Source organism: Poecilia formosa, unplaced genomic scaffold (genome assembly GCF_000485575.1).
Source record: "Poecilia formosa unplaced genomic scaffold, Poecilia_formosa-5.1.2 Scaffold76, whole genome shotgun sequence".
NCBI classification, from domain to species: domain Eukaryota; kingdom Metazoa; phylum Chordata; class Actinopteri; order Cyprinodontiformes; family Poeciliidae; genus Poecilia; species Poecilia formosa.
Window position 1 is genome coordinate 153,037 of NW_006800015.1, and position 12,857 is coordinate 165,893.

The window sequence follows — 12,857 nt, forward strand, 5'->3', positions numbered from 1 at the left end:
CACACATTGACTAAGATGGTAAAAGAATGCAAACAAAGCAACGCCGTGTGCAGAAATAGAAATATTTGGTGACAGCAATGGACGGCATCCGATGCTTAAAGAAGCACAGCCGGGAGAGAACATTTACATCAGCAAGGCAAAGACAAAGCCTCGAAAGAAAAAGGAAAGGGAAAGAAAATGTTGACACCATTGACACTTCTTGTGACACAAAACACCACATCCAAAGATTTAAACTCAACAGTAGGCTAACCTTGCTTTGCCTCAGTAAGAGTGATGGAATAGACGTTGTTTTAATTTTGGTCTACTTATCAATGCAGCAAAAACGTCAGTTTGTCAGCGGGCACTGAGATCAATTTTATGACATCATAGTCACATGGAGGTATATTGCAACTGTTTGGTCACATATACTTTCTTCACTCATGGGAGAAGTTGTGTAAAACTTACATCTGTATTCAAACAGGCACAATTGTTTTAATTTTACACCAGATGACTGAATCCTTTTGTAGTAAGGTGGACTTATCAGGGACCAACGATAGATATTAGATTTGTATTGTAATTGTGAATAAATATGGTCCTATCTGCATCCAGCCAGAAACCAGTCAGCACATTTTTGTCATGTCATTAAGCTCCAAAAAGCTTAAAAAAAACAACAACAAAGGAAACAGGGAAACAAGGCTGTAATGACAATATTTCAGCAAGACCGAGCAGACTCTTCTTAGCATAATGAACCTAGATGAATGGTGAATATCTCCTTTGGAGCACATATTTTGGTGTGTCTGGATGTGTTGCGGTCCTGTTCCTCAGCTGCTGCGTCTCACTGCGGCAGGGCTTTCAAAATGGCGTTCACTTCCTCAGCAACTGCTGTCAATGCAAACTCAAACTGGTCCTGATCAGGAGGCGCAAGGGAGAGGAAAACATTTGGGTTATGATGAACTTCATCCAGATACAAAAAAAATAATAAAAAAAATAAGTCAGAAAAGTTAAGCTGAAATACTTCACACACAACCAGAAAAAAGGAGCTGGTACCTTGGTGCGAACCAGTCCAGGCCTCTGGTCTCTGATGTGCTCCAGTGTGGCTGCGATGTCAATCTCTTTCACTCCTAATGAAGACAAACAGGTAAAAAAAAAAAAATATTATGATGGTACTGATACCAGTAATTGAAAGTAATTGCTTCCATTCTGTGGCCAAACAAAATTTATATCAATAGATAATATTTGAGCATATATAAGGCTCTTTTCATTGATCTAATGTGATATTCCCATTTTCTGAATTTGGGGTTTTCATTAGCTGAAAGCCATAATCTAGCTCAGCATCTAATGGATATCTATCTATCTATCTATCTATCTATCTATCTATCTATCTATCTATCTATCTATCTATCTATCTATCTATCTATCTATCTATCTATCTCTATAGATAGATAGATATCTATAGATATATAGATACATATCTATATATCTATAGATAGATAGACTGGATCTTTGAAAATGTTCTTAAAATTTTCCAAATTGTGTGCGTGTGTGAGTGACTCACCCTTAGCCATGCGATTCAGTACCATGTCAATGAGGATGTACGTGCCAGCCCTACTAGTCCCATCGCTGCAGAAACCCCCCCAAAATACATATATTTAGTAAAGCTTACCTAAACTGAGAACATTCTTGCCACATGTATCTTTTTTTTACCTGCAGTGAACAATTATGGGGCAGGATCGACCTCGGTAGCATTTATTCACCTTTCTGAAAAGAACAACCAATGGACAGTGAAGAAAGAAAGAAAAAAGGAACAAAAATTCTTGATTATAAATCACAAACTTCATAATATGATTTTTTTTTAAATTGAGAAATGCATAGCACAATTTTCAATATGCTAGAAATATTGAAGGCATACAACGTGTGCCTTGCAAAAGTATTCATACCCACATTTTGTCACAATTCCAGTTTTACTGGAACATTTTGTGATACAACACTAATAATAACACATTTAATAACATTTTGTAAAACCACAATTCACTGTGATGGCAGCTGAATTTATTTATCTTTTTCATATTTCTTTCACTGTTGCAACTTTGGAGACTCAAGGTTCAGTCAGACTGAACAGAGAACATCTGTAAAGATTCAATTTTCAATTCTTGGCACAGTTTATCAGTTGGATTTACCTCTGGAGTTTTACTGTGCCATTCTAACAAATAAAAGTAGTTTGACCCAAACCATTTCTGTATCTCTGGTTACATGTTTCAGAGTTTTGTCCTGTTGGAAGACTAAGCTTCTCCCCAGTCTCAAATCTGTTAATGTCATGTCAATGTCAAATTTACTTATACAGCACTTTAAAACAGGTTAACAACTGTTAAAGTCAGAAACAGAGTTTCTCTTGTTTTTAACACCATTAAGAATTCTGAAAAAGATACATCTTAGTCTCATTTGATACTTTATCCAATACATGGCTTGGCCAAGTCTTAAACTGTATTTCTAATGTTTTTTTGTTTTTGGACACTCTTCTATAAAAGCTACCCTTATGGAGTGCAAGACAAAGAGTTGCCATGCCGACCTATGCTGCGGAACTCAGCAGTTCCCCCATAGTAACATTATACCTTTTGGCTACTCTCAGTTTTGGTGGACTCACACATGATCAAAATTGTGGTTGAAAGGTGTCACAATGCCAAAAAAAACTAATAGGTAGAAGAACTTTTGCAAGGCATTGTAAACATTGAGGCTTAAGCAGTTACAGGCTCATGTGGTTACTTCTAAAATGAATGACAATAAACTTTATGGAAGCAGAAGAATTATGGAAATATTCGTTATAGGACCAGATTTGGGGCGAGAGACACACTGACAGGGCATATAAAGGTTGCAAGTTTGACATGAGGATGTGGGGATAGGACAAGAGGAGAAGGAGAAGCCTGCAGCAGCCAGTCACACCTGCCAATGCTCATTTTTGTGACTATGCAACTGGAGCCAGAGTACTAGCTGCAAACCACAAAAATGACACTGGGAGATGTTAAAATACAAACCTATCAACCTGCATACTGGGAAAGAAGGGCAGGGAACCGGGGTGATTGATGGGGGGATGGATGTGGTATGAAATAAAAAGCAAGAATGCCTTATTATATTACAGCGGTCAATGGTTGGAAAGGTACGAGAAGAAAGAAAAACATGGACTCGAAAGTCTTTAAAAGTGCTTAAAAATGTCATTCAACAAACTGCATCCTTTTTTTATTTATAGAAACGACTGAATTATGTGTAATGTTCATATGACATACGAGCTGTTCCTGTGGACTGTGCAGTTTCTGTACCTGCGAAAGTCGAGCAGCGGTCTTGTAGAGGTGGGAATGCCGTCACCCGGCCAGCTCAGCAAGTGAAACTGCGTCAATGTCCTCGTCTCCTGCGTCTGAACATTCTTCAAGTAGAAGCTGCGCACCAGGAAGTCCTTACACCAGATATGCTCCGATACCAGATTCACCTGGGTGAGAAAAAGACAAAAGCAGGATAAAAATACAGGGGAAGGGTTTAAAAGGTCTTGCTTACAAAAACTTGTAATTTTACAAAAACCACCCTAGATATTCATGTTACAAAAATAGGGTAACGCTTTCTCTTACATTTATTTGTGATTCCCCATCATCTACTTAAGGGTTGCAGCTGAAAACAAACCTCATAGATGTGGTAGAGAGAAGAACCTTCATCAGGCCAATATCGTTCGCACTGCTTCTCCCCATCTTCCACCAGAGCAGTCATCATCACAATCACTGTGCAGCCGTTCTCCCAAACCATCTGCATTTCAAAGAGACCACTTTGATTGTCACAGAGAAGTAAGAAATGAGAAATGTCCCGTTTTCTGTTGAACCACATATTGAAACGTTACGATCATATCTTGAGATCTATTTTTCTAGTCAGATTTGTCCAGTTAATGACAAATGATGCATTCTGGCACCTGAGCCATTTGTCCCTACAATTTCTCTAGAGTTAACATGAAACTTGATTGCTTCTCTCATTAATGTTCTTCTTCAAGAACTACAAATTCCTTTGAAGTGCACCATAGTTTTATTACATTTTGTAGTACATTATACTGTCTTATATAAGTTGTTCCAACCCTACACCACAGTTTCTTTGAAGAACAAAGGATGGGAGCACAAAAACGAATAAAAAGGCTAACTGACCTGCCAGAAATCAGCAACAGTGTGGGGCAAAGGTCCCTGTGTGGCTATATAGGCTGGTTGGCGAGGGTCATGATCAAACTAAAAGAGAAACAAGAGTCATGCAGATCTTCTGTTGACAGGAAAGAAAATTAGGCGAGGGGGTGAAAACTGTGAAACACAAACAAGGTTTCCCATTTCAATTTGTATATGTTAAGTGTTTGTCTTTTCTTTATTATTTATTCTCTTAATTTAGATAATGGTTCTTATAAAATCTTCACATTTAATAAGTGGAAGATAAAATCTGACTTTTTGGTGAGATCATATAGGCAATATTGGTCATTGTATCAGTGATTTCTTACAATAAAACTGGCGTTGATGTAATCCTGTTTATTGGGGTTAACTTCTTGCTTCAACTTCACACGAGAGTGATCATCTGAAAAAGAAACAGTGCTTGTAAAGAGTCTCCAGTCAACCGGTGTTTAAAATATTTGTAGTAAAGAGGGGGAAAAAAAACAAGCCCAAAATGAATGGTCCCGCCTCCTTTTCACTTTTTACATCAGCACTCGCTCCGCAGGGCAAACTCAGTGTCAGAAATGAACAGAAAGAAGGACTGATTGGCGACTAACAGGGGAGGGCTTCAGCGTGACGATTTCGGTCCATGTTGGAAGCCTCCTGGGCCACAGACACAGAGCAGGGCTCAGCCTGATAGGAGCACAGAGCCTCCCACTCCTTCTGCAGCCGGTCCTTGTTACGCAGGTGATCCTCCATGTATGCCTGGCCGACACAAGAGAAATCAATATTCACACCTGGACGTCCTTTTCCGTTACGCTTTCTGTGCTCTGTTGTTCCCTCACCAGTATCATGTGGCCCGTGGAGATGTCCATATTAGACTGAGCTGGCTCTTCGCTCCAGGACGGGGTAGAGCTGTGAGTGGAGGACGGGCTGTGCTGCGGCCCGTCGCTGAACTGGGACGACACGCTGCTGACACGGGACGTGTCTGTGCCCCTCCGACCGCCGGCTCCGGCTCCTGTTGCAGGCCCCGCCATCCCACTGGTCACCCCTCCAACACAATCTTGACGGCAGAGGGAAGATTTGGAGGCCATGTGCTGCCGACAGAGCTCCTAAACAAAGTGATAAAATGCATGTGTGTTTAATGCATTGAGCTAACGATGCTGTACAGGCTTTACACAATAAAACGCATGTTAGAATTATGTGTCAAACTTTAGCGATATCCCCAATTTCTCAATTTTGCTCCCAAAGGCGATAGGAAGGAGGAGACTGTCTTTCCATTTTTTTAAAAAAAGTCCTCATCAGTTTTTCTGAAGGTTTCATGGTCATTTCTACTCCTTCTGAGTCTGGTGAATTAGATAGAATGCTGCATAATTTGTGCTTTAGAAAACACAGCATAGAACACAAGAAAAGTTGCTAGTCCTCAAAATTATCTACACCAGAGAGTCAAGTCTTAAGCAATATAGAATAAAATTCTGAAAAAAATCTGACAGTTAAAGAAAACAAAAGCTACATTTACTATGCTCTATTTTAAATTTGTAAAATACCCCTGCTAGGTTTACACTTTCTCTGTAGTCTCACCTGGTAGTCAAAGTGTGTTTCTGCTCCTCCTTCTGGCCCCAAGCCGAGTTTACCATTGGCTACTTGATGGCCATAGTGCCTGAAACAAGCTATGCCCATTGCCAGTACGAGCACACCTCCGACCACTGCCATGGAAACGAGGGTGATGACTGTACCACTGGATCCTGGAGGGATCCTAATTACCTGAGGGAGACCTCGTGCATTTGTTCTCTGGGAAAAAAAAAGAAAAAAAAAAGAAAGAAAAAGAAGTAGCAAAAATTAGAGTGTACAACTTTAAAGAAAACTTAGTATTATCAAATAAGTGTTACTGCATTTCTTGTCTTGAACTTCAGTTGTCAAGCTGCTTCAGAATCTGTGCTATGTCATGACTCTGACTTAAAGGTCGCCTAATGTTGTTTCCACAATTGATTTGATTCTCTGTAACAGCACAAGGCAGCTGTGTGTGCTCATCGAGCAACGAGGTTGAGTTTCACAGACAGATGTCTGAAAGGTCAGAGTGCTGTGCTCTATAAATCTAGTAAAAAGACAGCTGAGGTCTCCATAAAGACCAACCAACCATCCCACGGGTCGCTCTGCACATCAACGCTATCCAAGCAATGCCATCCCACCTGTTTGTAAAACAGTTTGTAATATGCAACCTACATAGACAGAAGGAACAGTTACAGTTTTAAAAGCCTGTGATTTTACATTTATGTACAAATTATTAATCTCAATGAAAAAAAACATAATTTTCCAAAGTAATGCAAAAGACTTAAAATTAATTTGACGTGCAATCTGCATTAAGAAAATCTGCGGTCGAGCTTAATTTCGATAGATTAGTTGCATATAAAACGTGAATAAAAACGCCTTTCTTAATATTATCAGTGCTTTTCTTATTTATAACTTCACTTTTAGCAAAAATTGATTTAAAAGATGAAATACATAATATGGCAGGAAAAGTAGCTTATCTTGTTTTGCAAATCATCTATGCTTAATTTGTCATTAATTTTTCATGCAAAAAGTAGGAGATGTGGAGGACGCTCATTGTGTGAATGGCAGATACTGAGGTCACCGATGCTTGTATGACAGTTGCCATAGCACCTGGGATCTGGGAGTAAGGGGTGGGAGGTGGAGGAGTTTAAATGCCATGGCAACAAGTGAAGTACTGGCTTTCTGAAAGTGTCGCTTGACTTACTAGCTCTGGCTGCAGATTTATGCACACACACACACACACACACAGGAGAAAAAAAAAATGACTCACAGCATTACAGCTTTAAAGGTAGTGGGGGATGGAAAACAGTCCTTGAAGGTAAAATACATGCACTGCTGGTGTTTGTTGTGTAGCAAGGTTTAGTTGAGAACTAAATAATATGGCTTTAAGCAATCAAAATTGATACTAGGTTCCTAAATCAAAAATATGTATTATAATTTCAGTCCTAAGATTTAACTGTCATGAAAGACACCCGACAAAAAGAGTTAAAACAGAAGGTCGAACCTCATGCAAAGCACACTGTCTGTCTTTCAAACTAAGAGTAGTGTATGGATTAGAAGTATTTTTGTTTTGATTTGCTGCAAACATTTGTTTCGCGCTTTCTCTTCTTTCTTCGTAGTGGTTAACTATTGCTTGATTCTTATCACATTTGATTCTTGATTAGATTAATTGTCTTCTATCTGTTATTATTTACATTTGCAACCTGCGTCAAATATTGTGCTGATTTTTAATGAATTTTGAATGCAGGGAATAAATAATCTTGGCCTTCTTTTTATTTCAATATGCAAAGCTTTCTAGAAAGGAAGATAAAACCATGCTTTCAGATTGGTTTAGATCATTTTTGAGATTGAATGTTTTATGTATCTTAATGTAACCTAATGTATATTAAGGTATACAATGCACGTGGAATACTTTTCAAGGAAGGAGCTGATGCTTTCCAAATTCAATCCCCACAATCACAGTTGTTCTTGTTAATAACAGGGTGATGCTGCTTTCGCCTTTCACAGACTTTTACTTCCTACAAACAGTGGCAGTGTATGAGTCATCGTGGCACGGTTGCTATGGCTATTAATTCCTAAGTTTAAAGTCACTTCCTCAGCGACACTGAAAAGTTCTTAACCTGCTCATTAAAATAAACACTTTTTTTTTTTGCTTTCTGTGATGCAGTCCTACCATTTTGTACAACAATAGGCAAATCAGGTAGACAATTGGTTTAAATTGTGTTATTATATTTCGCCTTCCGCTCTAATGAAACTTGGGTCTCCACTTACAAAAACGAGTTATAAGATGCAGCTTGTGTACAAAGTCTAAGTGGATACACAAAGGGGTTGCCAGCCCTTACTTTTTTTTTTTTTTTGCATTAATAGCTAGAAATAATTAAAGTGATCACAAAAATAAATGAAAAGATGAATCAAAATAACAAACAGTCAAAAGTAGTTTGACTTTCTGTCAGTCTCTTTAACCATCTGTTTGAATTACCTCTCCTACACCAGTCTGGACGATTTTCAGGCCAGTCTCAGACTCCAGAAAGTTCTTCTCAGATTCTGTTGAGGTGGAAAAAGCATCTCAAACAAAAAACAAAACAAAAACAAGACTGGAGAAAAGTACAAAACTGCAAATGTGACTGAATAAAGTGCCCACGCACAATGCCCATGTGTATGTGTGGCTATGCATCATAAGTGTTAGAGCGAATGTGTGCATCTCACCGGCTTTGGCAGCCACCTCTGCAGCCGTCATGTTGTGTTCATTCTGGCGGATGCGGAAAGTCAGCGCCTGACCCACCACACTGGTGACGCACAACAGCCCCCCCAACCCAAAAAAAAACAGCATGCATGTTGAAGTCTCATGAAAAAGTAACATAGTTGCCCTCTGGCATGGTGACTCTGTTTCACCCTTACCTAATGTTGATGAAGCTGCTGGTTGTCAGGTGTATTTTTTCAGCCAGAAGTTGCAAAAGCTTCACTCCATCATACAGACTAAGGGGACTGCAGAAAAAAAAAAAGAGTTCCCAGTTAAAGTACCGTATTCTTGTTTAACACATTAGCTGTTCTCCATTTTGTTCTACAAATGATTATAAATAATAAGTGTACATAGATATAAACCCAAATGCTGACCTTTGGTTGGTGACAATGTACCCATACTGCTCTTTGCCTTCCATACCCTCTACTAAGGGCTCTTTAAAGCTTTTCTCAACTTCAGCAGGAGCAGCCTGTGGAGGCTTGGAGGCAGATGTGGGGATGCTGGGACTCTTAGGTAGAGCTTTATCAGGGACTATAGCAGAGGAGGCAGCAGGAGCATCACGTGGACCAGGAACAGGAGCAGCCTTATCTGGTTTGGACACACTTTCTTTTTGTAACAACTGCATCTAAAAAGGCGATAGGAGACCAGTCTATCAGTCCAGATAGTCTATCTAGCTGAACAGTGTAAAACATGTTCCGTTTACTGCTAAACAGCTAAATATGACGGTTGACATACCTCTTTAAGAGCGATGAGATCCTTCTCATTTGGGTCTGTTTTTAGAGAGACAAAGCTCAGTTTCAGACTAACTCATTAAAACACGATACAGCTTGCCTCCCAAAAATGAACCTTTTACTTTATTTTAAAAGAGGAGCAGAACTCGAGAGAAGTACAGTAAATATTTCATGCTGTACCTGTCTTGTCCTGCCCTTGCAGCAGCTGCAGTATGAGAGCCAGCTTGTAGAGTTGCTCCTGACTGAGTTCCCTGGGATCAATGTTGTACTTCTGCAAGACACCTGACATCCTCTGGAGCAAGCCATCTAGCATGGAAGAGCAGTGCATTTACGTAGCTAGCAAGCAGACTGTGCTAGATTTTACTTAGAGGTATTACACTACAAAAAAAAAAAATAAATAAATAAATAAATAAATCTGCAATTGTAAGCCCTTTTGTTCACCATTATTTGCAACCAGGGGAGCAGACTCCTGCGGAGCTTTCTTATTCTGAATGTTTGGTTGTCTTCCTGCAGTACCAAGCCTCTCCTCTAGAGTGTAGTCTTCCACATAGTCCACTGGTATCTCTAAATCTTCATAATAAGGCAAACCTGCACATAAAAACAGAAAGTTGTCATGAATGAATTGTGTGTATTTGTGATTTATTTGATATTTTAGCATGAATAGTCAATCATAACATAATTCCACCAACAACAGTGTTACCTACAGTAATGATCTGTTAGATTTTAATTGCTTATTAAAATCTTAAAGACTCTGGCTTTTCCCCTCTTTATAGATCAGTTTTTATACCTGACCATTTTAATACGAACATGTTTCTGCTGTTCCATCTAGAAAACAAATAGCTGTTATTCTTTAAATAGAACTTAAGAAATGCGTCATAAAACACCCATTCAAAGTTTTTAGTTTGACGCTGTCACTTGCAGTGTGCTGACAGTAACCAAATTCTTTTAAGTGTTTTGTATTTACAGAAATGCCAATCAAAACACAGTTTGACTGACATTAAATTGCATATTTGGTCTTACAAAAACTGGAAGAGGGCTATTAACTAGGAACTTGAAACACAAAAGAAAAACGTGCCATATCTAATTATACAGCTGAGTGAGCGTACTTTCTAAAAGTCATATATCTAATAAACAGGGAAAAATGAGAATTGTAAAAGATCTGCACGTACTAAATTCATTTAATCAATCTATAGTGCTGTAAATTATTGGTGCTAATTTACTCCTCCCTTGTCTGACTTTAAAAATTTTCCATATTCAACTAAAGAAAAAGGAAAATATTGTTTCTGATTGGCTGTTGTAAACAGAAAGACTGAATCTAAAACTTGTTTTTTTCCCCAGCGTTTTTTTAATCCTGTGCCTTCACAACAGATTCATCATTTTGAGTTAAAAGGTTCCTTTAGGTCTAAATAATTCATGCCAGATGAAAGTGGCCTAAGAAGTAATAATAAAAAGTAAAAAAAAAAACAGTACTGCTCTCCTAAAATGTTGAAAGGGCTGGAATCACAGTAGTTCATTTTCAGTAAACAAACTATTACTGAAGATTTAAAAGATCACAAAATAAATCCTTAAGTAAAATATAAATGTACTGCAATTTTCAATAAATTAGTGAGATTATGCATTCTGATGAGGCTCCTTGCGTTTTATAATTAACAATCTTCAAACATGCTTTTCATTATACCCACATTTCTTAATCAAAAAGCTTTTCTTTATATTGTTCTGATGTGATATTCTGATTTAAAACGTCATATTTCCATTAACCGTAAGCATAAAATTATCATAATTACAATAAATAAAGACTTAAGTAATGTGTTTCACTTTTTAAATTGAGTTACTAAAATAAATTAACATCTAATATATAAAACATATATTTGATTGTTCCTTCATAATGAGTTTAGATTTTAGTGGATGTTAAGCGATTGCACAGTTACTAAGCTTGCGCTCAGTCTAAAAAAACCCAAAAAAGTTATTCTCTCCCACACACACACACACACGCATACACACACACACGCGCACACGCACACACACACACACACACACACACACACACAACACACCTGCTCGGTTCAAAATGACTCCTATAGACTACACTTACAAGTTCCCAGAAACTTGTAGCACATATTCAGTGCCTTCTCAAAAAAAACTAATATTAAATATAGTACGAACAACAATCATATGGATATAATATGGATATTTTGATATTATTTTGCAAAATATCTAACAAGACTAGAGCTATGTAAATATGTTCTTTTTTTCTTTTTTTTTCAAAATCAATGATTTATAATACAATGAACATAATTTCCAAGTCAAGAATCCAAGATCTCTTGGACCTAGCCAAGCGACAATAATATAAAACAATAACTAAGATGAATATGGATTTACCTGCAGGAGGTATGGGAGCAGACCCTCTATGCCGATAAGACGGCTGCGCAGACGCCAGGTATAGAGACAGAACTTCCTGCAGTAGCTGCCGGTCCCGCTCTTGTTCCCTCTGGCTGCCCTGAGACCTTGAAGAGGGGCGAACATATCCGCCTCCTCCATTCAGAAGAGATCTCTCCACTTCGTCTTGGTATCTGTGCTGTGATTGATCAAGATTAAAAAAAAAACTATTACTTATAATTAGAATCAGCTCCATTGAGGATTGATCTTGGCTTGAGTTTAGATTTAAACGTTTGACTGCTGTGAAACTATGACTTCAAATTAAACCAGTCAACTTCGGCAGGTTTATATCAAGCGTGCTTATATACCTGGTAATACGCGTATGGGTCCAACGGTGCTGTTTGCATACGCAGTGGGGACTGAGGAGGCTCAACATACATGTAGTCCACATATTTACTACCAGAAGATGTGGACCCTGACTTAGAGTTGGGTTGGTGGGAGATGTGCTGTTTTGAGCTGTTAAACAGTCCAGAAACACAGGCAAAAAGTTACATGGGCATTGCTCTGCATGACTGTAGCTTGTTCATCAAGCATCTGAGTACAAGTGCTCACTGAGATGAATGAGAAGAGGTTGAAGAGGAGATCGGCTTTGAGAGAGCAGTGGTATGGGGAACTCTCTTCAGTTCTTTTGATAAAATGTACTGGGTGATGTCATCTTGCCATGACAGACCTGCACACAAAGCACACCAAAATCAAGCAAGACCATAAAAGATCCGCTTTAGGAGGGTGTGTGAAAAATGGATGCATGTCAGCGGAAAATTTCTATGTTTATTTATATAATTTTTATTATTTTTTTTATATCATGAAAGGTTTTATGTCTAACATCATTCAAAAACATTGGGGGATGACTTTATGAAACACTACTCTCCTAACTGAACATAAAATTGACTTTTACCAGTTGTACTTTTCTAAATATTCCCCAACTATTGATGCTTTTTATGATCTGTCTTACCTTGCAGCATGAGCTGTTTGAGGACTTCCTGCATCCTCTTTAGAACAGGAACTGTCACCTGGTACTGGATCTGGTCCTGCTTGGAGCTCCGACACTGACCAAACAACCCATCTGGAATACGCACACATATTATGCATTCAAAAAAGGAAACCTTATGACATAAGGCAAGTCGCCTTGCTCTCCTTGTGCTCTCTCAGGGTACTTCAGCTTCTTCCCATAGTCTAAAAACATTTTTTATTTAAATACTTTAGTTTGCTCTTAGCGCATGGTTGTGTGTCTCTATGTTATCCTGCCTCTTGCCCAATGGC

At 38.5% G+C, this 12,857-nt stretch overlaps 1 protein-coding gene across 1 annotated transcript; it reads right to left on the reverse strand.

Moving 5' to 3' along the window:
* Window positions 1-73: 73 nt before the first annotated feature.
* ptprna (protein tyrosine phosphatase receptor type Na) lies at window positions 74-12,667 on the reverse strand. Its single transcript, XM_016673398.1, has 22 exons — window positions 12,550-12,667; window positions 12,150-12,267; window positions 11,906-12,053; window positions 11,541-11,736; window positions 9,603-9,749; window positions 9,342-9,467; window positions 9,166-9,200; window positions 8,805-9,055; window positions 8,589-8,675; window positions 8,397-8,476; window positions 8,170-8,234; window positions 5,721-5,930; window positions 4,985-5,251; window positions 4,757-4,904; window positions 4,490-4,563; window positions 4,152-4,229; window positions 3,646-3,765; window positions 3,291-3,457; window positions 1,684-1,737; window positions 1,535-1,599; window positions 1,027-1,100; window positions 74-886 (listed from the first exon to the last, which is right to left on the reverse strand). The coding sequence occupies exons 1-22, from the start codon at window positions 12,581-12,583 to the stop codon at window positions 815-817; spliced, it is 2,616 nt and encodes an 871-aa protein (XP_016528884.1). The 5' UTR covers window positions 12,584-12,667; the 3' UTR covers window positions 74-814.
* Window positions 12,668-12,857: the final 190 nt, after the last annotated feature.

What these genes read in the sequence shown, in the direction of transcription:
- ptprna (XM_016673398.1), bottom strand. Translation starts at nt 12,583, where the DNA reads ATGCAGGAAGTCCTCAAACAGCTCATGCTGCAAG. An exon ending in ACCTCTTCTCATTCATCTCA is followed by an intron (nt 12,054 to 12,149) that starts GTGAGCACTTGT and finishes ACTGTTTAACAG; the next exon opens with CTCAAAACAGCACATCTCCC. An exon ending in CTGTTGCTGATTTCTGGCAG is followed by an intron (nt 3,766 to 4,151) that starts GTCAGTTAGCCT and finishes TTTGAAATGCAG; the next exon opens with ATGGTTTGGGAGAACGGCTG.